This window comes from Drosophila rhopaloa, unplaced genomic scaffold (assembly GCF_018152115.1).
Source record: "Drosophila rhopaloa isolate 14029-0021.01 unplaced genomic scaffold, ASM1815211v1 contig_178, whole genome shotgun sequence".
Lineage (NCBI taxonomy): Eukaryota > Metazoa > Arthropoda > Insecta > Diptera > Drosophilidae > Drosophila > Drosophila rhopaloa.
The window spans coordinates 1876202-1903564 of NW_025335059.1; the positions used below are offsets into that span (position 1 = coordinate 1876202).

The 27363-nt window shown below is 43.2% G+C and overlaps 1 protein-coding gene across 4 annotated transcripts in view; it reads left to right on the forward strand.

Annotated features, from left to right (window-relative positions):
* LOC108037283 (limbic system-associated membrane protein) overlaps positions 1 to 18964 on the forward strand; it is a 126895-nt gene extending 107931 nt beyond the window's left edge. For 3 of the 4 annotated variants that reach the window (XM_044458944.1, XM_044458947.1, XM_044458945.1), the window contains 5 exons: positions 418 to 647; positions 2624 to 3025; positions 3520 to 3578; positions 16197 to 16241; positions 16900 to 18964. In XM_044458944.1, coding sequence (XP_044314879.1) covers positions 418 to 647; positions 2624 to 3025; positions 3520 to 3578; positions 16197 to 16241; positions 16900 to 17018 — 855 coding nt within the window. In that variant the 3' untranslated portion in view covers positions 17019 to 18964. The remainder of the gene's footprint in view (positions 1 to 417; positions 648 to 2623; positions 3026 to 3519; positions 3579 to 16196; positions 16242 to 16899) is intronic. The other variant, XM_044458948.1, reaches the window with a different exon arrangement.
* Positions 18965 to 27363: the final 8399 nt, after the last annotated feature.

Here is a 27363-nt window from a genome sequence, read left to right on the forward strand (position 1 = left end):
TGTAGCAAGCAAATAGGGACAAACACTGCGGAATCGAAGATGAATTTCAAGCGAGACGTTGGCCAACTGATGAGTGGGAAAAATCTGATGGAAAATCAATAATCGTTGGAGGGGCACGTCGATCTGGTTTTCAATTTCAACAAGAATTACGCTTAATTGACGCTCAAGTGACAGCCGCACGAAGTGGCTAGTGGAAGTACTCGCCGCAAATCGTCTTAACTTTTGCCCCATCTCGACCAAATCTGAACCCAACCCTCCTTCCCCTACCGACAGACCTCAAGCAACCGCATTACCGACCTCAACCTGAACCCCAGATTCTCAGGTACACAAACGCAATCACGCACACTCCACTTGGACACACTCGCCAGTTGGCAACTCGTGCTCGCCTCGATTGACCAAGTTTTCAATTATTTACAGGTAATTTGGTTCAAAGACACCATGCAATTGGATACCACGGAGCGGCACATCATGGAGACGCGGGGATCGCGGCACACGCTGATTATACGCAAAGTGCATCCGCAGGACTTTGGCAACTATTCCTGTGTGGCCGAGAACCAGCTCGGCAAGGCACGCAAGACCCTGCAGTTGAGCGGAAAACCGAACGTTGCCGTTTTTAATTCACCGCCAATCAGTCAGTACAAGGACAGGTAAGACATAGATTGGTAGTATGTATGGGTGTGGGTGGGAACTTCATACCACGTGCCAAGTTAAACAATGCCTGACTGGCTTTCCTAATTACGAGAGTAGTAGTTTCACTACTTTGTAATTGAGCATAAAATGCAAAATCCTTAACAAATGTCAGGTTTAGAAGCTTGATTGGACATCGGACACCGTCCAGAAATGATGCACTGCGCCCGCTTTCTGGGTAACTTTATTAGATTAATTTCGTTGACTGACATGGCAACCGGCTGACGGACGGACAGCCCTCTGGGCCGCCAGTGCGTATACGTAACGTAACGTATGAAACTTTTAATTGGATTAGCTGTCATCAAACACACACACACAGGCACACACACTCGCTTCATAAGTGGGCAGACAAAGGCGGCTAGAGATAGAAAAAGGGGCCAAAAGGAGTGGGAAGTCAGCAGTCAGCCAAGCGACAAACAAGCTCACATCTCACGTCACACTCGAATAAAATGGCAGAGGGAATAGACATGCCACATGAAGAGACCGACAGCTACATAGCTTTGCACTGGTTTTTCAGCAGTGGAGTGGCAGGCAAAACACCTTTTAATAATTTAACTCGAATGGAGTCCAATAATCCGTTAAAAAATGTTCGAACTGTGCAAAAAGTCAGCTGGCGTGGCCATCATAATTCGGAGCAGCCATTTTGCGCATACGCCTCGTTAAAGCAACTTTGCAAAAAGCAACTAACCGAACATTTTGGCCATGTCAACTTTTGCGCTGATTTCATTTCGTTTCATTTGGTTTGATTCGCTGCCGGAAACTGCTGCCGGCAATTAAGCTACCAAAAAGCCCCAACCGAGCACACAAAGTACGCAAAAATGGTCCCTTTTCAACCGTCTGGCGCCAGTCGCCGGCTCTTCAATTGTTAATAATCATTTTTATTGCTTGCGTTAGTTTTATGCTATATGCGAAAAGTTTTCTGATTGGCGTTTTATGTTTTTATTGTGCCCAGGACTTGAAGTTATTAGTTCGCATGGCCCAATAATCATACAGAATACATCGAGAGCAAAACAAATAATAGGGCCGAGGCCGAACAAAACAGGAAGCCGAAAAGGACGTCAGGGTCTCGCTGGCATCCCTATCCATCCCTGTGCTGATTAACATTCAAATTGTGTGCCGACTTTATCGCAAAGCAATGAACTTGCGCCTTTTGTAATGGCAAATAGCGACATCCAAGGAAGTGGGGTTCCCGTAATTAGTTGTTTACTTGAGCAGCTCCACTGGAGTGTGTCCATCAACTCCGGCAACTAATGAGCTGCTCCAGCCTTAAAGCATCCTCTTCTCCTGGGGTAGGGCATAAACCTTTAATCCAAGCAAGGGGCAATGGCCAAAAATGCAGTTTGATTACCCCCCTCGTTGTGTCCCTAATCACGGCACAATGCTCCCAGCTGAAGTCAGGGGTCGGTCATATAACTTCATTTACACTTGAGCTGAGAATGTGGCAGGACTGTTGGCTTTTCGGTTGAATGGACGCATTGTGCGAGAACAATTTCTGAAATGCAACATCCAAGGGGCGGGGGAGATTGGGGCAGCTGGGCAAACAGGGCGCCAGTAACAAAGGAGTGGGCCGGCATTATGTTAAGACTGCAGTAACAGCAAGCGGCGAACCCCGGACAACAATGCTGGGAACTGCGAGCTGCGAGCTACGAGCTGGCTCTACGCAGTATCTTAACCCAGCCATTGTCGTCAGCCATTGATTATGTTGTTGTTGTCACTCTGGATGCCCCTCCATGCCCTGCTGCTTCCTCAATTCGAGCTCCAGCCATTCTTGCTGCGTGTTGGCCTTAACTGCAGCAGTGGCTCTCAATGGAGAATTTAACAATTACATATTGATTGCAAGCGCCTCGAAATAATTCCCCCGCCAACTGTTGCACGCGAAAAACTTTGCGATAACCAAGCCACTCAGTCACTAACCTCCACCTCCTTCCCCTTTTAGATACAATATCTCCTGGGCCGTCGACTCGCACACACCCATCGAGGAGTACAAGCTGTCCTTCCGCAAGCTGCCACAAGGACACGAGGTCGTTGGCAACGCCATCGACTCGCCATCCTCCTCCTCGTCGCTGTCCTCGCTCTCCTCGTCTTCCTCCTCATCATCGTCCCAGATGTACGGCTCCGGCTCCGGGCTACATGCGCATCGGATTGGCAGCAACATGGGCGGATTGTCTGGCAGTGGCAGCTACTCCGGCTACGGCAACGTGATTCACTGGGGCCACAACGATTGGCGCGACGTCGTCCTGCCGGCGGTTCCCGTTTCGCATCACTATGTGCAGGGCATGAGCTACATGGTCCGTGGCCTAGATCCCGATCAGCACTACGAAGCCACCGTGCAGTCCAGGTGAGTCGATGCAGTGCCATATAATTTATGCAAAACTTTACGCCTGCATTAGGGGGAAAGAGACCGTTCTCAGTATATTTATGTTTAACTTTAGTTTATGATCTTTGAAAAACAGTTATGAGTTCAATAAGCCTATTTATTATATTCTAGACATTGAACTCTCATAAAAACAATTCTTTTTGACAAATAACAGAAGTAGATGTATAAAGAAAAGATAACTAAAAATTGCATAGAAATTTGACTATGTCAAAAGCCCTTTTAATACATTTTTCTTAGAGCTTCGATTCTGTAGACATACAATTTTTTTAAGATATATAAGATATTTGCAAGATATATCTAAATCGGTACACTGTGCACTGGATAATTTAACCACTCGAAATATAAACTGTACCCGCAATGCGGGGGAGCCGTCATCATTAGCAAGCATTTGCATATTAATACCGGCAATGTTCCTGAGCTGCATAATTAATACCGCACACGGTTATCCATTGCAGGAATCGTTACGGATGGAGCGATTTGACCAACAGTTTTGTTTTCTCCACATCATCCAATGGTGAGTACAAACTGCAATATCTGTTTCTATAGCGTCGGCAAACACATAAAAACATCCTTTGCACAAGGCATACATGCGAATACCCTAACAGGAAATTAAAGTAAAAATTGTGTTCCATTTGATTTATAAAAGTGTTTAATCTTTTAGGGTACTACCACCTCGGCTAGCCGTGGGTCAATTCAATCCCATTTGCTTGTATACTTTCTGTTGCTGGCTGCATGCATAATAATTTGGTATTATGCGCTGCTTTCGCCGATTATCCACAAAAATCACAATGAAGCTGCAGCACGCAAACACAAAGGCAAGCCATAAAAATAGCAAAAAAAAAATCGAATCGCTTTGTATCGCAGCCAGAGGAGAAATATGTTCAAGCTGTCATAACTTAATGCAGTTAAATTTATTGCTGAAGCGGGCCAGTGAAGCGTGAAGTGAACACGTCGCTTTCTCGTTTGTTTTCGTTGCGAGAATTTCAGCAATCATTTCACACTCTCACATTCAGTCCACCTTGCACATGCACAGCATGTATCTTATCTCACACTCTTTAGAGCACTCTCAGGTAAAAATTGGAGTTAAATGAGATACTTTAAGTAGTGATCAGCCATTATTCACTTAGTAACGATTAATTCCATGTACAAATCATTATCGAATGGGTGATGATATGTTTATTTCGGGAAAAAATAATTAAATGATGCAGTGTCCTCTTTTCGATAAAGTTGTAACACTGGCTTTAAATTATTAATATTGTTTATTCCATTCAACTTGTAACTTAAATTTAACAAAACTTCTTTAATTATGCAAAAGCGTCCGATCGAGTCGAGATTCTGGCGGCGATTGATTTAGCGAGGAGTTGCCAGACATTATTGTCTGCAGTTGATTACTTCCTTTTTAGTATATTTCCAGAGAAGGGAGACAAAGACTAGTAGGTGAGACCGCTCCTGGTAACTCTGGTCTCATCACCAACACTACCGGATCCCACATTCGGCCTTCCTGACGCTTGATTCGACCCGAATGGTTTCATAAATTCTGCAACTGTCTTAGTCCTATATGGCCCTTCTCCTTGTCCTACTCTTTGAACTTCATAACGCCCATGATTATTGATCTTGACTACTTTATAAGGCCCTAAGTACTTTCCTTTCAACTTCAAGCCTGTTCCGTATTGGGTACGTTTAATAGCTACTAAATCGCCAACCTCAAACTTATTTTCTACCTTTCTTTTAGAGTCAAATGCCTTTTTATTTTCTGTTTGAATATCCTGAATATTTTGCCTTGCTTTCCCTCGCAACTTTTCTCTTTCCTCGTCTAGCTCGGAAATCAAACACTCTTCAATTAATTCTTTTAACTCTGCATTGCTCGAAACACGCATATCAAGGCCTGTTAGCAACTTGAACGGAGAAACCTTTGTACTCCTTGGCTCAGTGTTATTAATCGTCTGTTGTACCCTGCCAACTTGCTTATACCAGCACCCTGGATTTTCCTGGCTCAGTTTTGATAACATTGGGACCACTATCTTGTGCATTCGTTCTACCTGTCCGTTACCCCTGGGAACTCCTGTCGCAATTAGCAAATGCTGTATATTTCCCTTTTCGCAATACTCTTTAAACAAGTGTGACGTAAAAGCGGCTCCTCGATCCGATACGATTCTGTATGGGTTACCGAAAAGAACTGATTGACGCTCCAAGCAACTCAGTACTTCTTCAACTCCTGTGCTTCGTGTGGGATACAACCATACGTACTTAGAAAAAGCATCAACTATAACGAGAATGTGATTATAGCGTTTTTTGGTTAAGTCCATCGGGCCAACATGGTCTATATGGTATGTCACCAAAGGTCTGTCACCTTTGTCAATCGGTTTCAGAAACCCTTCCTGCTTCCCAGCTTTCGCATTCACCAAAATACACTCTACACAGCTCTCAACAATCCTCGCTATCTTTTCTTTCACTTTCGGGATGTAATATGACTTTTCGATCAATTCTTGAGTCTTTTTGGATGAAAAATGACCTTGCTTGTGTGAATTTCGAATTATCTCATCTTCCATCAGTGATGGAACTACAAGCAACTCCTTATTTGGGTCCTTAAATAAAATTCCATTCGATATGTAGAAATCGTCATACTCTTTGGTTTCAACAACACTCTTCACTGCCTTCGTCCAATCATCTGTTTGCTGTGCCTCTCGCAAGCGATGTATTAAACGCGTCTACATGTCTCATCTTGTTACCTGACCTATGTTCGATTTCATAATCAAAGTCTTGCAAGTACATTGCCCAACGTGAAACTCTAAGCGGAATCTCCTTCTTCTTCATAGTCATGGCAAATGCATTGCAGTCTGTGACTATTTTAAATCTTTTCCCAAGAACGTAAACTCGCCACTTCACCAAAGCTCCAATAACTGCTAGCACTTCCAGTTCATAAGAATGGTACTTCTCCTCGCATGGTTTGGTCTTCCGACTCATATAGAAAATTGGGTGCCACAAACCATCCTCCCTGTCTCGCTGAAGCAACACGGCTCCGAATCCGAATTTCGAGGCGTCGGTATGAATTTCCGTTTCAAGTGAGTGGTCATAAAGCTTTAGAACGGGCCCACTGATTAGCGCTGCTTTTAATTGATCAAACGCTTCTACCTGCTTTTCCTTGAACTCAAACTTCGATTCCTTGCGTAACAAATCAGACAACGGCTTAGCAATCACTGCGTAATTTTCTACGAATCTTCGGAAATACGACGTCAAACCTAAAAACCTTTGGATTCCCTTTTTATCACGAGGAATCGGAAAATCAGCCACCGCTCTTGTTTTCTCCTCACCTGGTTTGATTGTGCCCTTTTCTATGATATACCCAAGGAATTCAACTCTCTTCTTGAGTATCTGACATTTGCTCCAATTTATGCGCAAACCGCTTTCTTCTGCCAACTTCAAGACTCGCTTTAATTTCTGCATGCCCTGTTCTACACTCCTGCTAGCAATGATCACATCATCCATATACACTACTGCATCATCGTCTTTTATCACCTCTCGTAGGACTGCCATTATAAACCTGGTAAACACCGCTGGGGAGTTCGTGATGCCGAAAGGTACAAACATAAACTCATACTGTCCACTCATGGTTACAAACGATGTGTACTTTTGAGATTCTGCTGACACAGGAACGTGAAAGAATCCATTTGTCAAGTCCAGAGTTGTAAAAATCTCTCCACCTTGAAGCTTTTCAATAACACAGTCTATGTGTGCTGTTGGGAAATTATCTCTGACTATCTTTTCATTCAGCTTGCGGTAATCGCAGCACAAACGCTTCTTCCCATTCTTCTTATCCACCAAAACAACTGGCGAAGCAAACTCGGACGTACTTGGCTTTATTATTTTATCCCTAAGCCATTCCTGCACCTGGTCATCGACTATCTTTTGGTCACAATAGGCCAAACGCCTTGGATGTTGAAATACCGGTAACTCGTCTGTCAACAAAATCTTCATCTCCACTGGCGAACTGAGATTTCTTATCGGCTTATAATTCTCCACCAAGAATTCTACTTCTGCAGCGACACCATTACTTAAATGATCTAGTTCTAAGCCTGGCTTACTGTCTTCGGTGCTTAGCATACAAAGGTTATCAAATTCTTGCATTAGTTGCACACAGGAACTTTCTGTAATCTGTTCCTCCTGTGGCTGCGTACATTGAACCCTTTTCGAAAACACGGTTCCTCTTTTCGTAACCATCATGTCGACGTTTTCTAAAATAGTTGTTCCTAAGATTGCATCAAACTTCATGTCCTCGTCTGGAATCACGTGGAACTCGATACACATTTCGATGCCATCGATATTCACTGGCGCTTTGAAGCTGCCGAAAGTTAGCACCTGACTTTCTCCAATTCCTGTCAAAACTCTTTGCCTGCCCATCAAACTGCCAACGCCTACGCCTAGTTTTAAGAATACACGCCTACGCATTAGGCATAGTTCTGCTCCTGTATCTACAAGGCCTTTGAATTCAACATTCGAACAGAAAACGGATTTTACCTCCAAACCACAAACAACTGGTGCATGAGATTGTTTTGGGATTACTTTTTCTGCCTGGACTACATTGGTTCTTTCTTCTGTTTTGACTTGAACCTCCGCCTTACACTGCGCTGCTCGGTGTCCTGGCCGATTACATTTAAAACATTTCTCTTGCACTGGACAATCTCTCTTCATATGAGATGGATCTCCACATCTGAAACACTTTCTAACCGACTCTGTTGTCTTTTCCTTGGCTGACTCATTTGCTACCTTACTGCCCTGAAAAGTATGCTTGCTTTCTGGCTTATATGTGCTTCTTGCCTTTTGGTATGCCTCTATCTGCCACTTCAAGTCTTTCAGATTTCTAGCCTGATACAGCATGGACTTATTCGATCTTGAGTCTGGGATACCTTCTACAAAGTACTCAATTAGACTTTCATCTTCCAAACGTATCGGTTTAGCTATCTCCATTAATGCATATAAAAACTCCTGCAATGATTCACCCTTACTTTGACGACGCTTTCCCAACCTGCGATGAATCTCGGCTGTAGATACCTGCACTCCGAACTCCAATGACAAGGCTAACTTCAAACTTTCCCAGTCCTTAATGTCTCTCTGGCTACGCACAAACATTTTAGCTGCTCCACTAAGTAATTGCTTTGCATAAACAAACTGCTGCAGCGGGCTCCACTCCACAGTAGCCGCACAATCTTCTAACTCCTCAATCCACAGATCTATATTTGGGACTCCTGAGCCTGAAAACTGAGAAACACTTCCTTCGACGTCTTTCAATGTAAACCACGATCTAGACTGTCCCTGCGCTACTTGGCCATGTTGTCTTTCTTCTCTCCTATGGGGAACTGCCGGTGTGGACGATGTAGACCTAAAATCTGCGGGCTCACCCTCAGTCTCTGACTCACCCTCATCCATTAACCCAAAATGGTTTAGCAGACGTTGTTGTAATTGAGCCTTTAGTCCGGTTGTACTCATCTGCAGTTCTGACAACTTCCGTCGCAACTCTTCCACTCGCAATGCCAAGATCTCGCTCTCTCCATTTTACAAAAGTAACCTGCTAAAAATTACAGTTAATATGATGACAAAATTGTGTTTTAACTCTAATTCCTTTTGATACAATTGTAATCAAACTGACAACTCTTCAAACCAAATAAAACCGGCGACGACCCTGCTTCGTCTCTTGCTGTCTCGCTGCTTTCCGCGTTCACTGCTTTCTGTAGCGTCCTTCCTCTTTTCTCTCTTCTTCGCACGCACTGATACTGCTTTGCCTCCAATTGGAATCAGCTTTGCCTCGTTCCTCAGCTCTGGCCAACAAGGTTTTTCTCACACGCAACGACGATGCTCTGCTGCTTCCGCTCTTGCTCCTCTCGTCTGCTTCTCTGCTTGTCTGCTTCTCTGCCTTTTGACTTCTCCAGCCGGATTCGCTGCTTCTTAACTTCCCAGCCTTCTTCGCTGCTGTTCAGCAACTGTACCGCTGCCTCTACGAGTCTGTACTCAATTGGCATCAACTGGCCGTCTACGTCTGCCTCCAATTCCGTGTTCCAATCCTGGCCAACACGTTCTTGCCCGCAAGCTCCGTTAACGCCACCAGCTCCAATGTCTTGTCTGTCCTCGTCTGTCTCCAGCCTGCTCCGCTGCTGTCTAATCTTTGCTTTTTACCAGCCTGATCAGATACGTCAACTTCTTGAGTCACCGCCACTCGATCTCGTCGTTTTCACTCGCTGCTTCCGTCTCACTCGCCCATGTGTCTGTATTTTTGCTTCTGGTGAAATTCTTTTGCGCTTCTGACGAAATTCGTTTCGCCTTCTGATGAAATTCTTTTGCGCTTCGGACGAAATTCGCTTTGCCTTCTGAAGAACTTCTTTTCGGCTTCTATCGCTGTCTCTGTCACTTTTGCTTATTTGCCTTTCCTTTAAAAACTCTTAACCAGTTTTAAATTGTTCTTATTTCATCTTTCTCCGCACTGCACAATACTTTGTTATATTTCTCGTGTGTGAAATATTCAATTTAAGGTCCAAGCTGTCGAATGGTGGGCAATATTCCTGGCTGAGCCCCCAAAAATGCAGTGTCCTCTTTTCGATAAAGTTGTAACACTGGCTTTAAATTATTAATATTGTTTATTCCATTCAACTTGTAACTTAAATTTAACAAAACTTCTTTAATTATGCAAAAGCGTCCGATCGAGTCGAGATTCTGGCGGCGATTGATTTAGCGAGGAGTTGCCAGACATTATTGTCTGCAGTTGATTACTTCCTTTTTAGTATATTTCCAGAGAAGGGAGACAAAGACTAGTAGGTGAGACCGCTCCTGGTAACTCTGGTCTCATCACCAACACTACCGGATCCCACAATGATTTCAAAAGAATCCTAAAGAAATCCTAAAATGAAATGAAAGCGAAATTAAATACTAAGAATTTTCTGCATACTTAGGGGGTTTTAATCCCAAAGTAAATGTAGCAAATTTTAAAAAGACTGGCGATCAGAGTGTTTATTAAAATTATTTTAAGATCGATTTATCTAAGCTAACTAAATATAAAGATGTGATTAGTTCAACTGCTCAAATGTGTGCTGACCTCGTAGTCTAAACTACGTCCTTTTATACCTGCTTCAAGTATACGCCGCGTTGGAAGTTGACAAATTCGCGGTCGAGGGAATCTCCATGTGTGTGCATAACTAATTGATGGCTGTCTTGACTCGGCATAATGAGGGTGAAAAATCAAATAAGAGCACAAGCCATCGCTAATTGGATGTTGGCAGTGTCGGCGGCCTCAAGACGGGCCAGGAAGTCCTGCAGAGTTCCTTGAAAGTCCTCACCGTCGTCGCCGTATATAAACAAAGATGCACTGCGTCGATTGCTTCCCGACCAGACCAACCAGGTGGGTAGATCTAAATGCACACTCGAAATCCATTTATATGCAAAACTATTGTTGCGTTGCATACGGAATACGAGGGAGAAAACGGAGGTCTGCCAGCGTGAAATGTGGCGCGCTCTGAAAAGCGATTTTCCATGCAAATGACGCACATTTGGCGGCGCCGGCTCCAGATCCGCTGTCTTGCCATCTTTTGGCTGCCATTGCCATGGCTGCCATGCGAAATGCATGCAAATGCAAATAGTGCACGGTTCACTGCCGCTGCTGCGGCTGTTGCAGTTACGCTGATGGGTCTTCTCCTGCCCCCACCGCCCTCTGCGTTCCCCGGGCAAACAAACGCATAAATATGCAGTGGCAACAGCAATAAGAAGAATAACAAAAGAAATATGCAATAAACACGCACATGGAGAGTGAGATACTCGTACTTGCAATCGCACAGGACGACTGCCAGCAGGGACAAAGCGAAGCGGCGAAAATTTAATAAAGCAAAACGTGAATGCCGCACACAAAAGGGCGACTTCCTTGGGCTGCGCGAGGGCTATAGCCTTTCGATGCCGGCAAAGGTATCGATGTCGCCCGCCAGCACGTATCCGCATAAGATGCTGTACACAAAGTCCTGGCACCCAACTTCATTACGCGCCATTGAAATGCGAGAACCCCTTCCCATTCCTTACCCCTGCCTACCTTTTCATTCCTTTCGCATACCCATCGAATGGAAACTTAGTTGGCGGCAAGTTATGGCTTCGCTTTGTGCTAATGGAAATGAGTTCATTATATTTTCGAAACGTAAACAATTTACGCAATTAGTGACCGAGCATGCGATGCAATAATAACCGCAGTGGCAGCAGCAACAAGGTGCAATCGAGCAAAGCGCCAACTAATGAGCCCGTAGTGTCATAACTACAACCCTCCCACAATAACAGTAACACTAAAGGACGACAATCGTCCTAGACAGCTATAGTCACACACAGACACTCTCAAAGTGGCAGTCAGACAGTCACAGAAATATCACCAGTTCATTTACCTGGGTCACAGTACGTATACGTGTCCTGCAAGTAGCGCAAGGTGGCTCAGCAGGACCAGAACTCCTGGCTTTCACCTGGCCACTAAAAGAAAGAAAAGGCCAATTGAGGGGTTGGCTGCAGTTCATATTTGGACTTCATTCGCCACGCATTTAAGATCCCGGCATCCGCAATATGACGGTCCTCCACAGGTAGATACACTCCAGCTGCAAATGACGTTTGGGAAACAATAATACTCTTTCCTCAAGGCAAAGCAAATGAAAAGCTCAACAAGTTAAAGTTACGGAGGAAAGCTGTGTTTTTCTGTAACATACCATAAAAAACTGCAAGCTATTTAATTTGATTCATTTCACTAAGCCCTTCTTTGCAAAATGTTTATATTTTGCTCTTCGAACGCTTCTATTTGTTGTGGTGTTTATACCACTGTTAAATAACAATTATAAAATTATATTATTTTGTTTCTTTGGGTAAAAGTATTCCTTAAGGCAAAACTAAATATATTAAGATTGTGTTCTGAAAAGCATTAGATATTAGATATTAGGTATTTATAATATATTAAAACAAAAAAAAAGATATTTGATTATAGATAAAGTGGTGTAGTTTATTCACATGAGTTTAAAATTCAAAGCTTAATAACAACATAAAAAGTTATATATTGGTTGCAATAGATAGCTGATCTATTCTACAATTCAAGACCATAAAGTATTTTTAATAAAATGAACAGAGCTTCCAGAAAAAAACGCGTTTGATTACAACTTCCAAAGACAATTTATTCATGGCATTATGGGTCAGCTTAAGGACCCCCATAGGGCATATAAACTTCGATTTCCTTCGCCGTATTATCCACATTGCGAATGGCCTCTAAGTGCATTTAATTTTTACGAGTCCTCGTCTGCCACCGCGTCCCATTGTGCCGCTGATGTTATCCTTGTTGGCATTGTTTTTTGTTTGTGTTGCCATTGTCATAGCCCCGATGCGTGGATGTTACTTGGAGGGGAGGTGGGCTTGGAGTGGAATAGACTCCCAGACCAGGTATGCAGCTATTTACATCATGGAACTCAGTTATAGTAACGACGCCGGAGCACGCGGGTTCGGGGCCGGGGGTCAGGGGTCAGGGGTCACATAGCCAGCACATAGAGACATAAAAAATAATGCATTTTGTGCACGCGAAAAAATACTCGACATAAAGCAAAAAAGAAGTTAAATAAAATTACAACATAAAGTAAGGCAACGAGTGTTCAGTCTGCGATGGTGTGCGAATGTTTGTGTGGGTTTTCGGGCGGACGTTTGCCAGTAAGAAATATCAGAAAATGAAAGACTCGTTGAAAGTTGCGTAAAACTTGCTGAAACTGCCAACTGAGGAGCTACAGCAGCAGCAGCAGCAGCGGCAATAACAGCAATCGCAATAGCAACTGCAACAGCAACAGCAACAGCAACAGCAATAGCAACAGCAGCAACAAGGCAAGGCATTCAAACGATGACAAAGTGGACCCTTACTGCATGTCCTTTAGAATGCGTTGGGCGACGACGCCGCTCCTGGCACTGAGCGTCTGCTCAAAACTTTCAATTTACTCGTCCTAGTCGACGACGGCCATCGGGTCCCCCTTTGAACCCCCGCCCCTGTGCGTTTGAAGCTTTTGTGTTGCCGCTGGGAATACTTTAGTCGAGGCCCCCACTGCAGCAGCGTCATCGCTTTTTGCGATCCTATACTTTTTTCTTTCGTTTGTTTGCTTGCATGTAAGTTGGAAAGTTTGCCAAGGCATATACGAGAATGGCGAAAAAATGGAAAAAACGCTGGAAGAAAATGAGGGAAATGAGGGAAGACCCGGCAGAAGTTTTGTAGTGGCAGCATAACAAGCGCACGGGCAGAAATAGCAACGCGCCGCCCTCAGTTGCAAGATGTGTAATGCGAATTCTCCACGTGAATGTTATGTTTATGTAAAGTGCAGGTCCCACAATGCCAGCCCAACACCATGGAGCTTGTGGAGGAGACAGAAGAACACTGAGACACTGTTGCTGAAGTTCCTGGCCACAAGTGTTGAGTGCTGCTCGCATACAAAGGAATGCGAAACTGCATTATACTATACTGCAGCATAAGTATTTCGCTGGAGCTTAGCTTTAATCAGGGCTTTAAGGGCCAGTACCCCAATCTCGGAAATAGTCACAACTAACCAGATATAATGGAGAGCAAATCCGTGCGGTCATCCGGCAACAAACGAGCCACTAGAGCACGTGGAGTGGAGAATTGTTGAAATTCTGTTGGCTTGCCAAACTTGAAAATCCGCGGTGAGGCGGCCGCTGCTTTTTGCGAATCTCTAATAAACTAGGAGCACTGTCCGGGGCCCATGCCAAAACCATCATGTCAACTGTGCGAAAAATCGGATTTGCCTGCTGTACTTACGAGCACCAGCAACAAAACGTGAAGCAGGACATCACAGCAGCAACATACTTACATAGAAAGAAAATTTGATTATGATATGATGATCAATTTGAAAATTTTGTATAATAATTTGGAGGTGATATGAGAATTCTTTTTAGATATGTATCAAAATGTCAAAACTATTTATATTTTCCTCGAGAACAGTTAATTCTATGACAAAATTTAGAGTTTATTATTCTTGAATAATTTACAAAATTTTGGCAAAAATTTGAAACGGATTGGATCTTAATTGGATATGTAACAATAAATATTTAAATATTTTAAACTTCAAAAATTGCATTATTTTGATGGGTAATGAATGAGATAATGAATCTTAAACAGTTTTAAAAGTTCCATACTTGATAAGATATATTTCACAAGGAGCAGCCTTTTTTCCTGTGTAAAAGCAGCATCCCAGCAAATCCGTGTCCGTCCATGTCGATTGCATTCGGCCATTTGTATTTGTTGCCGCACCGCAATGCTATTACGTGAAAAGCGCGTAGAGGATGTGCAGGATGCGGGGGACACGGAGGAGTCTGAAATCGGACAGGTGCCGAAAGCCGGACCCTCGCCATTGCGGCGACATCGATGGCGGGCGCGCGCTTATTTAGCTGCGCAAACGAGAAATCACAAGTGACGTTAGGGTTTTGTGCCGCCAACCGCAAGCAATAAAAGTCGCCGTACCGATGGGTGGGCCACATTAGCCAGTCGGCCACATGGTCACGAGTCCAGTCGCTCCTGTTGCCCCAGCCGGAATCCTGCATCCTTCAACCTCCATCTTCTGCACTATCACGGGACCGTGGCCGCGTCTGTTTTCATTACAAAATTGCCGGCGTTAGATGGCACCGCAATTGACAATTTGCTTTTATTTTATGTTGACAGTTGGGGAATTTATATGGTAATGCCAGAGGCAGGGAGAGCATGCATTCCATTTGATCGCCGCCCGGTGGCTATTTTTCTTAGTCGCCTTACAGCCGGCCTCATATAGACATATGAGGGCCTGAATAGGACATTTGACATATAGAAAAAGTCAACTTTTTCAATATTTCATTTACGTTTATCCAATAAATAACTATTGACATTATTTAATGACTTGCAAAATTATAAAAAGAATTTTGGTCTTAAAAATATAAAATTTCTGAAGCATTTATAAAAGTGCTGTAAATAATTTATAATCAAATTATAAGAGTAGGTGTAAGGCAATGTTTATTTGCCTTTTCCAACTTTTATAAAATAGTTATAATCAACAATTAGAAAATTAATTCTTAAAAAACAAGACTAATATATTAAATACAGGTGTGTGTTCAATTAGGAAAACACGTACTGCCGTTTTGCCATGTTGTTTTTAATGGGTTATGAAAAATATCGTGTGACTTATTTTTATGATCGCTTTTTTAACGACTCAGTAGTATAAAACGGGGAACAAATTTTGGTTTCTCTGTAGAAGGCTTTCAAGGCGAGTATTGAAAATTAAAGGTGTCATGTTTCGAGGCGTTGGCAGCCCAGATGCCTCGATAGATAAGCTGTCCCGGTTGCTGGGCAAACACGTGTGCAACATGCAACCTACATTGATAGCACGTCCGGTATTTGGTGGAGCCCCTCCTCCGCGAGCCACTCCACTCCATCCGATGTTGGCTGTCTATTAAAAGTGTCAGCATTCTCTGGGGGCGGACAGCCTCCTTTCTCGTTGGCTCGAAGACCATTCATGGGATGTGTGAGCCTTAGACATGACGCTGCCGACTGGCTGGCAGGCCGTCATATATTTATAACATATTCGACCAGTGCGCATCGACTTCGTTCGATGTCCCTGGCAGCCGGGACATTTCATTAAAATCGATGTGCGATATGCAGGCGAAGATCTGGCCGGACTGTCGGTCTTTGGTCAGTCCGTTGGCCCCTTCATTTACGGATGTTTACAGAGCCAGTTGCGCCTTTGAAATTGACAGATGCAACGCGTTTCCATTTTAATTGGCGGCCTTAACGAAATGAGCTGGCTGTCGAGGAGCCGTGGAGTGACCTCGCTTTCGTATCGGTTCAGACCGCCCAGCCATTGACTTGCCTGCTTGCACAGCCCACTTGATTGGCCATCTGCATCCGCATTCGCTGCAATCGTCTGCGCAAAAGTAAATCCTCCTGATTGCAGATTGCACTTTAAGCGTTAATGATTTATTTACCCGCATGGATTTGTTTTAAATCGCGGCCGGAAAGGGCGGGGAATTTTATTTAATACCAGCACCGTAGGCCTTGGCAACCGCACATCCCCCACTTTCAACTATCCTAACTTTCAACGACTGCTCCACGTACTAATTGCAGATGGACCTGTCGATCTGTCAACCTTTTTGAATCACGGTCTGTCAGGTTAGTCTCGCTCTAACTCTTTCTCTGTCTGCCATCCAACTTTCTTCTCTGTTCCTAACTCTCTTTCTCTCTCTGTCTTTCTCTGTATGTCTCTCTCTTTCTGTATTTGCATGTTTCTATCTGCATGATATTTATTTTTTAAAACCTTGTATAAACAGTTCAATATGTGCGCCAAGCCAGCTTAAATAAACAAAATCCAGCATTATTACAATAAGAAAATAAAATCAGAAATCTACCATATACCATATATAAATATATTTATTTGGATGCGCTTGTCCGGTCAGTTTACCAACTATTTGGCGTGCCATTTCCGTTCTCGTTTAAAAACTCGATCAACAACTGAAAACGAAATAGAAGAGCACCGAAAACAAGTTTTAATGTCTGCCATTGAAAGTCCGTTTAGATGGCAGGTGTGCATGTGTGCGTGCTTATCCTGGCGAGGTGTATTTCATATATACATATCCATTTAGCCATTGAGTACATTTCAATCTGTCGACTTGCATGCCCAACCAATTTGTTTTACGGCCATACCATAGCCCAATGAATATGGAAATGCATACACTCGTGTGCAATATGCGATGGATTTCTATGTACCATTTCTTTTTGAGGTCTTTTCGAGTCAATTAATAAAAGCGAATTGCATTCATCTTTATTGCAGATAACGAGATGCGGGATCTGAGCGTCACTTTCTACGGCAGCAGCGCCATCAACCGACAGAAATTGGGCCTCCTGGCCCTGAGTTCCGCCACTCTGGCTCTGAGCCTGCTCGTGGCCTAATTGCCTCGGCTTCGACCTGAGTTACGAATTTCACCGCCAATAGCAGTAAAGCGAATCGATTGACTTTGATCTGGGACAGCCGAAAGATGAATGGAGAATGGAGTCCTTCACAACACTCTAGTCGTAACTGGTAGCCTACGAAATGATCCAGGCATAAGCGTAATTACAACCACGATTTCTCATTGTTCGATTCGAATTTCTCAAGCAAAGTTTAGTGAATTAACCAAGAAACGGAAAACGGAACCATACATAATACATGTAACAATCAATGTAAAAGAGCATGCAACTGTTCAAACTAGGACCCATAAAGCATTCATAATACATACACCCACTCACATTCGCCGACCATTTCAGCACTCGAAACCAGTGTACATAGATTTTATTGCATACTCCTAGGTATAAACTGCACCAAAGAAATAGTCACTCGACGAGCGAATAAATACATTTACATATAACTAGTGCGTACTTCAAGTTGGTGGCCATAACTTGCCAGACGATTGGTTGGGATCACGGCAAAGTGTGGAGTAGTAGCAATATGCGAATAGTTAATTTAATTAATATATGAATGCATAAACTAATTATCGGATATCGGATACGCCACTGCCGCACGCCACACCACGCATTTTAGTCAAATTTGAGATGAAAAGGTCAGATTCTAACTAATTTGCTGCATTCGAAACGCATTTCAATGGCTTACTGCAGACAGCGTTTTTCTAGCTTTTTGCAATTTGTATGTATGTAGCAGCTAAGTAGCTTAATTGACCGCATAAATGCAATTAAATTAGTCCACAAACCTATTAACTTGGTATGTAAATTAATATAAACAAAAAAAGGGAAAAGCATATAGAAACTTTCATATGGCTATTCGATTACAATTAGGGCGTAAGTGTACATAAATACGATTGATTTAGGAGCAGGAGAAACAGAATTGAATAGTGAGTCGCAGCATTAATAAATATATTAATACCCACATGGATACCCAAACTTGAGGGGTTTAATCTCGTACACCGAGCAGGGTGTGGCCAAGGTTGTTTTATGTAAATACACAGTCATTCGAAATCTCATGATATATGTACTTACAGTTCGATACTCGTATTGTTGCTTCACAACGCAAATGGCACCTTTCGTGTTTGGTTTTCCGGCACCCAGTACTATCCTCTTTGGCAATCCGAAACCGAAGGCCAAGCAGAAAACAAACGCACCTTAGATGCAGTCACACGTATGAGCTAGACGATAAGTGAATATTGTAATGAGATTAACAAGATAACGACGCCTACATATAAATAAATGTATAGGAAAATAACTTTACTTGATTTCCAAATAAACTCAGCCATATACAAGATACGCATTCAGCTTTTCTAGAATTAAATAAATGTGGACAAGGCGATCGAAAAACCAGAAAAGAAAAATAGTATAGACCTATATGTGTAATTAATACTGCTGTCAAAAGATTGGCCACCCAAAGCGATAAGTGAACTACAGTAAAATATAATTTGTGTTAATGTGAATGTAAATGGATGTGCAACAAGCGAAATAATTAATACAAAAAACACACCGCAGATAAAGTTTAAATCCCCAAACTTCCCTACCGCCCTTACCAAACTCCCTCTACGATTCCCACTCAAAAGTTGCTTTGGTCCGGCGACTAGAGCCCATCGATAAGTTAGCTAAATGATGATGTCGGTACTCAGTATATATACACCTGAATATAGCGATTGAGCCGTTACTTGTATGTGTAATTTACAGCTTAGTTATAGTTATTTTATTTTGTTAAATGCAACAAATACCAAATCTACTTTAAAGTAATAATAATACTAACCTACACCAGAACATTTTCGGTATTGAATGTATATGTGACTAGAAACCGTATGTGTATGTATATTTGATTATTTTGTAAAATTTTTCAAAAACTATAAATAAAGTCTATATTACCATATAAATGTAAACCCGAGGCTTCCACCTTTTCTGTGTTTTCTCATAATTTATGCCGACCTTTTCAGAATGTATTTTTCCACTTCTGATACTGGATTACCCTCCACAGGACGATGATGCTCATCAAGCACCCTTCTGTACTCCTTGGAGGCAACATTCGGAGGAGACGTTGCAGTATAAACACAGATGCAGATTCATGTTCAGATAGAAGTGCAGTTGGCAGCGCGACTTGGGCACAGTGTATTGTGCAAGGGCTGAGGGGCAGAACTCGTTGCGTAAATGCAAACTTGGTTTATTTTATTTACTCCATCCAGTTGTCATAGCCCAATGCAGCCGGCTCACCTTTTGTATGTTGCTCGGTGATGACGGTGTAGACATTTAAGTGAGCCGGCAGAGATGACGTCCCGTCCCCCGTCCCCAATCCCCCATCCAGCATCGGACAACCCAACCATCTGCCCGTCCTGCCATCCCACATGATGGAATGGAAATGAAAATGGAAAAGTTTTCATGCTGCCTCCTAGCACTCCACTCGGCTGCCAGATTGGAGTAGCAATGGTTACACAAGCACTGCTGGCAGCTCGAGGAAAAACTTTAAATGGAAAATTTGACAGACAGACATAACGGTATTTTAAATACGATCCGAATCACATGTGCGTCCCAACAGCATTGTGTGGCCATCAGCAGAGCTTAGGCCAGGCGATAGGTTATATAGTATACTCTGCTTACCTATTCCAAGTCCAAGGAGAATTTAAAGTGGGGATTTCTGGTGAGTAAATTGAAAAGTTCAGCCGGCTAATGAAATGCCTGGCCAGCATTAAAGAACGTGTGCGGCATAATATTACTACTCTCGCTGCATTCGTTAAATAACCTTAAAAATAAATACGTATAATTTCCCCAAAGCGGAATAAAACGAACAAAATTTGGAGAGCTCGTGCTGGCAGCAGCCCGGGAAAATTGCAAGGTGCAAATGGCATGAAATTACCGCAAAGAACTGGCGACCCAAAATTTCTTTCCCTGCCTCCTTTTACCCGGAATGGAAAGTGAATGAGAACGAGTGAATTGTGTCCTGGGCTGGGGAAGTGTAGAGGCCAAAACAAAACCCAAACAAGGCACCGCACCGAATCTTCCACATGTGCGTGTGTGCACCTCATTTCCGGCCATTGTTTTCGGCCCCGTACACGAGTCTGTTGCCTGCTGGGGCCGTTGTTCAGCCAGGTCCTGCTTTTGGTACACACAGAAAAATACTCGGAGAACCGCAGAAATCGTAAGTGTTTTAAGATCACTGGTCTATGTGTCCGAAATAACCCTGTAACTTTAGATTTAAGTTCGAATTATCTTATTTTCATGTTCACTGGCGAAGTTATTTTTCTAAATGCCTGCTTTGTTCACCTGAGGACCTATCGATTCTAGATTGACTTTGACCAATTTTTTTTTGAGATAATTGCATTTTTTTGTATGGGGTATCATAATGATATTTTGAGAATATCGTTCTAAAATGAAATTTTGTAGCTGTGAAAGCCAATTAATTGAACATTTTATAACGAATTCAACGAGGTATGACACTCCAACACTTGACTATTATTTCGTATGCTTTTAATTAAAACCTGAATCTCAAGTTGAATGTTTCGGGCTTTTGACCATAAAAAAAACTTTTTTAAAGTGTGTTTTTTCGTTCTAACTTATCCAAAATAAGAGGAACTTCATAATTTTTGCGAAAGTTGGTCAAAAATAAAAATTTTCAACTGGGAATAACAGTCGATTATAAATTTTTGCAACTAATTTAGCGAGGTAAGACCCTATATTATTAGACCATTATTTCCCATGGTTTTGATAAAAAAAAAACGCTGATCGGCATAGGATCAAATTGGATCAACTTGGGTAAATTTGCTGTTTTTTTATTTATTTAAATTGAAAAAAATAGAGTTGAGTCATTAAATGATTTTTTTAATAAAGAATTGAACAGTGAATAGCAAGGTATATTAATTGTTTCTCAGATTAATTTTTTTCGGTGCCCTGTCCCTGTTCCTGTTCTGCTTCCAGTTATGCTGGTTCTGGGTGCTGTTCTCAATGCCATTCTCGTTGCCGTAGTCGTACCCGTTCTACTTCCTGTTGTCGTTTGGCTGCTGTTTTCACGTTATGAGCTACTTGTTGTCCCGGTGCCTCTGCCCTGGCTTCCCCACACACACGGGCACACACGCACGCAAATGCTGATGCGGATCCGTAGGCCTACGTGTGTGCGACATGTTTACATAAAGTCCTTTACCGCTTCTAATGCATTATGGCAACAACACGAACGCCACTCGGCGCTGCTTGTATTTATCGTATGTGCCAGCCTGGAGCCTCGACCGGGCTAGTTGAATGCGACAAGCGGCAACAGGAGGAGGGGGGGCAGGGCCAACTGCACCACATGGGCACACAGGTTGAAATATCACAGACGCATCGCACTGACACGCTGGCAAAAACAAAAACAAAGACACACACAGACACACATACACACCGCTGCATAAATATTTGCATACGATATTTATTATGCTAAAAATAAGCCAAGATTTAAAAGCAGGCGAAATAAGGCCAACTTGGCTGTTGGGGAGAAAGCGGTGCATAATGAAGGCGAGGCGGGAAAAAAACAAATGTCATGACAACTCTCACTCAAGCAGCCTTCACACCAGCCGTTCGCCTTTGCATCCCCTTTGTGCCACCGGAAGTGGGTCACGTATGCACCTTAGTCTCCGGCAAAGTCGAGACAAAGCGGAGCTGCCTGTAATTAAGCCCGCTATGATGGCGTTGGCGTTGCCAAATGAGCTCGACATTTGTGCCTCAAGTGTCCGCGACGGATGCTGGGAACTCGGGAATACGATTTGCAGCGCCCCAACCACCTGGCACACTCACTGCGAAATTAACTTAAATTTTTAAAAGCTTAATTCGCTTTTCAGTTTGGTAAGCGGCGTCTAAGACGTCTGTAATGCGTTTAGCGATAGGCATTTGCATGCTTTTAGGCGCGCCGCATCTAGAAACAAAACAGAGGAGAACAAAAGGGAACAGGAAAAAAATAACAAAGGCCTGCCACTGCCATAAAAAGTGCTAAATCCATTTTGCAACAGACGGCCAACCCAGAGAACCCACCCATTGAATAGCCGGCAGAACGGCAGAATGGCTGTGCGTGTAACAAGTGCCACTCAAAAGGCGGGCTGGATGGAAACAATGAAGGCAGAAAGCACTTAATAGGCTGCCACAGCGCCGTTGACATGGCCATTTATATGCCGCAACTTGGCAGCGTTTTTAATTCATAATGCAAGGGAACAAGAGCGGCGGTGAGGCAGTGACGTGGCCCCTGTCCAGGATGTCAGAAGTCCTTTGCGACACCCGCCCTCGGCTCTAAGCCAAGCAGGATGCTGTCCACCGGTTGAGTGTCGCCTGTCACCGCCGCTTCCCATCGCTGACATCGCACTGGGCACATCGGGCATCGAGAGCTGAAAGTGATTCCATATTCGATTCAAATCTAGATCAATCTCTGTTCATCGAACGGCCGGTGTCATGCCGGCTCAACGTGGATTTTAAAATGAAAAGTCTAGTTTTGGCCACGTGCTAAAATTGTATCTATTTGCTGTTCGTCAAACTGACAGCTTTGCCAAGTTGATTATGATTCCGTGTATAGTTAGTTATTAAATTTAAGTCGATACAATGGCGGACAACTTGCAAGGGTCTAAAATTCCTATTTGGCATGAAAAGACAGTTCCTAAGCATAATAGTCTCTGTGCAATGCTCGTTAATGAAGAGGGGGAAAATAAGCCTTGCCTGAATAGTCCCTCGATTCCTTCGAGAAAAAGTCCTTTGTTCATTGGCCTTGCTATTCATAATGTTTGTTGCAGAAGTCCGGCTCTTTGTTTGCTCTTTAAATTGGGACATCGCTTCGTATACGTAATATCATTTATAAATACGCCTAACAACAGGCCCCATACGTATTGATGTGCAGCTAATGCGACCCCAGAGAATGACTGGGCAGCAGCAATGGTAGTGGTAGCATTGGAAAAAGCAGGAGCAGGACCAGGAGCAGGAGCAGGAACAGAATCTGAAGCGCTAACGAGCTGTGCCTTGGCTGCAATTGTTGCCAGAGCTGAATGCCAAAGCAAATAGCAGCTGAGGGGGCCACTGAAACTAAAGTCAAATGCAGCAAAAAGAATGGTAAGAAACGAGGAGCAGGAGCAGGAGTACAACAAATAGCAAGTTTGTTCGGCGCCAGGGACACCAAAAAAGGGGGCATGGTCAGAGGGCGTGGGCGGCGGCAACTGGCAACTGGCAGCCAAATCAGAAAATCGGATTTGCATGGATTTGTTGGTTTCTTTTGTTGGCGTAGAGTATCCTTGCCACTGACGCCAATGCTGTTGCTACTATTATGCTGCACAGAATTGTTGCTGTTGACTTTTTGTTATTTTTTCTTAATGTCTGCTCAATGAAAAAAACGGCTCCCGCTGCCTCGGGCATCGCCTTCGGTGCCCGCTGAATTTTGTTCTTTGTTTGTTTGTTTGTTTCTGCTAAATTGTGTTTTCCCTGTTCATTCATTCGTTTGGCTTTCCCATCCGTTTTCTGTTGCTGCGGAATTTTTCAGTGATTTTACATGTAAGCATCCTTGTGAGCTCTGTGGCATGTCCACAATTGAGGCAACCACTGCGATTCCTGCCAGAACGAGCTTGCCCTCTCGGACCGCCTCGCCCATCGCCCATCGTCCATCTCGAATCCCTGTCCGATTTTATATGTTTACCCCGCTTACAATTTGGTTCTCTGTTTCTCCTCTTTGAATACCCGGTAAATCCTTAGTTCGAGAGTATATTGTCTTCGTCCATTTGAATGGGTAATTTAAAATTGAAAGGGCTGTGACCAAATCTAAAAATACATCCAATTGTTAGAATGTAAGTAAAACCATTTAAAAATACACAAAAAATAGTATTAAGCTTACATTTCCACTTTTAAAAAACAAAATATTTTAAAGCACATTTTATATTTTTAACTTCCTGAAAAAGTTTTAATTCCGAAACAATTGGCATCCAAGTTATCAATTTAGTTTAGGCCAATTTAGACTTTATTTAATTACATTTATTAATTATTATTTATTATTATTATTTATTAAAAAAAGACTACAAATTTTAGAATATTAGTATAAATGTTATAATCAGTTTTAGTCAACAGACGATTTATAATCATTTCAAGCTTATAATGTCCAACTTTTGGGTAAACACGAGACGAGTCGAGTCAACTAATAAGTCCTTTTTTATAACTCTTTCTGAGGGCAATTCCCGTGGAGTAAGCGTCAACGAAGTTGTCGTTTTGGACTGCTACATCGACCGGTTACTTGGGGGAGTCCCCAACTTCCTCTGCATGTCCGACTTCCACGGATTCGCCTCCTCCAGTTGCCAATTGTTCGATTCTATTGCACACTGTTGCTTGTCGTGCATGTGTGTGTGTGCGTGTTTGTGAGTGCGATGGTGTGTCCTACAAGGATTTCCCATGTACAATAACGTAATCTACATAATTTTCTTTCAGTTTGGTTTCTCTCATGTCAACATTTCCCACACCGTTTTTCAATTTTTGTGGCCAGCATTTGACTTTGGTTTGTCCTTGCCGAGGACCTCACTCACACACTTGTTGCCCGCACGCCCACCTACCCGCCCACTTTTGGGGTAGTGTCCTCTGTGTGGTCTCTCTGTGTGTGTGTGTGGCATTTCCCCTCGTGTGGCAGCATGTGTTCGCCTTCCGGCAGAGCAGCAGTTGAAGGAAAGTATGGGAAGAGGCCAACGACAAGGAGCTTGGCCAGCTCTTGTTGGCCTGGCCAACTGCATACGAGCCGCTGCAGCGTAAGCCCGTACTCCAGTCATGGTCTACTTCTCGGCAATCGCATTATTATGCGGGACATTGTGGCCGGGCTTTCAGCGTTGCCATAACAGCAGCTGAAACAACTCCAACTGCGGCGCCAACTTTGCACACACGGCTGAAGCCATAATCCATCATAAGTTAAAATGCCTAACCCATTTGCAGCAAAGATCGCTCTGAACAAATGCGGGAGGGGGTAGGTCTTTTGGTTTCGCCTGCTGAGCCCACTTCGCTGACCAATTGTTGATGGAAATCCATTTCATTTTAACATGCTGGCCAGCGGCCGCAATTAGTGCACATATCCAGCGACTGGCGCTTACTTAGCTGCCGTTCTCTTGCCTCCGGATCCGGGACTCTGGGTCAGCCGGCGACTCCGGGTGACTGGGTGACTGGGTGACTGGCTGTCCGGCTGTCAAGCGCTTGTTGTCACTGAGTCGGGCCTCCGAGTCCGGCACATGGCATGCATGCAACGTCGTCGCCATCGCCATCACCATCGTGGTATCTGGACGTTGTCAGCCGGCTGCCAGCTGAAGTGGCATTAACTTCTCTGTAGGTACTCCTCCTCTTACTCCGTTCCCCATTTCTCGCTTTCCACTTCCCACTTTAACAGAATCCCCTGCTAGGCTAACATTTTAATACTTAATTCCATCTCATTGCCGTTGGTCACTTTAATTTTCCTGGATTTTCCCTAGCCCAAGTGATTGATGCTAGAGAAAATTCTGTGAAATCACGGCAATTACTAAGTTGGATAGGTTTTAAACACATAAAATGTATGTTTTAAAGTTTTATAAAATGTTTTAATAAAATATTTTTTTGAGTAAATGTATCCCTGTTTAAGTAATGAAAAACAATGATTATTCGGGTGAAAATTATAAAAACGTTATTGTTCAGATTTGAATGACAACCGAATTGAAGTATTATTGCTAGCTCAACGACATGATATTTGATATTTGGACCATTATTCACATTGACATGGTGTAAATTAATATTTTTTCATCGTATAATAAGGTATTTTCAGGAAAATATGGAGTTGGCTTTTGCATAAATTCAAATTTTGTTTCTTTTCCATCATTGATTTCGAAAAATAAAATTGCTGCCCACAATAATGGGCAAAATGAAAATTTTCCAGACTTAAAAGCCAATTGAGTTGGACTTTAAAACCACGGTTTTTTTTTTAGTATACCGATTTCTTGGCAAATCGCTTAATTTAGCTGCTGCGCAAATTGCTTAAATTGCACACTTGGCCCTCCAATAGAATGTGGACCACGGGCTAACAAAGTGCCACAATTTTCTAATTACAGCCGCAGTGAGTGCGTGCCTGTTCGAGCAAAAACGGCACGCAACCAAAGCGAATGCAACAAGCGCCAAACTGCTGCATTAAATTAATTGAAAAATCAGAAAAGTAAATAAAGCAGCAGGCCGAGCAGGTGGGCGTGGTATGGTGGGGTATGGTGGTGCAGCAAAAAAGTGCAAATTAAGGGAATTCAGCGCACGACAAAATCGAATAAACAGCGGACCCACCCGACGACCTGCGCTTTGAGCCCGGCCGAATCAGGTCGCCAAAGGGGTCGCACATGCAACTGCAAAGTGAGGGACCAAGTTCGCCACCATAATCCCACTCGAAAATCGGGCTTTCCGGATCCGTGTTGCCCCTTACCACCCGCAGAAACGTGAGGTCGGGCAAACGTTCATTAATCAAAACAATTAACGAGGCCGCATTTGCGCGACATTTCCTTTTTTTGTCAAGTACCCGAGACGGTCGCCGGCACGTAGCCCAAAAATAATGAGCAGACATATTTAGCGCCCGGCCGTTATGGACTCGAAATCTACGAGTGTCCCTCTGTCGCAACCAGGCCCCATTGGGCGACCCGCAAAAACCATAACAATAACCAATTTGTCAAGCACATTGACCACATCCACAAATTCTGGCAACGCCCCCTTCCGAACTGGCTCCGTTTCGCCACGCCGTGCCACTTATGGCAGGAAAACATAAATTTCATGCCAAGAAGCTCGCCCCACCTCTCCCGTATCCTTCGAGTCCTCCGGCGAATCCTTCTGCCTCCTCTCCGATTTCCGGTTATGAGAAATGGCTGCTGATGTCAGAGCTGCATTTCCCGTTCAACTTAATTTCAGCGCTCTACGCTGCTGAGCCAATAATCTTCTTTACTTTCGAGAATAGCCACAGCACAAATATATCACAATCTCTTTTAAACGAATACTCAATTTTGTGGCCAAAACCTTGAGAGATAAGTCTAATACACATATCCGAGCTGATTCCTGGTTTTATGGTTTATGTTGCAGTACAGAAGATTTAAACTGTTAATAATATTTTATAAGTCAGACTGTAGACAGTAAGATTTTTATGTATTATATTATTTGTCCTTAACATTCTTAAATGTCTGCTGGTTTGACTTAAAACATACCTATCCTATGCAATATTCCCTTTACTTAACTTTTTATTGCTTAATAGCAATAAAATTATGAAGTCCTTAGGCAAAATTAGTTTTCAGTGCTGAATCCAACAATCTGGTCTGGATGGATTATGGTA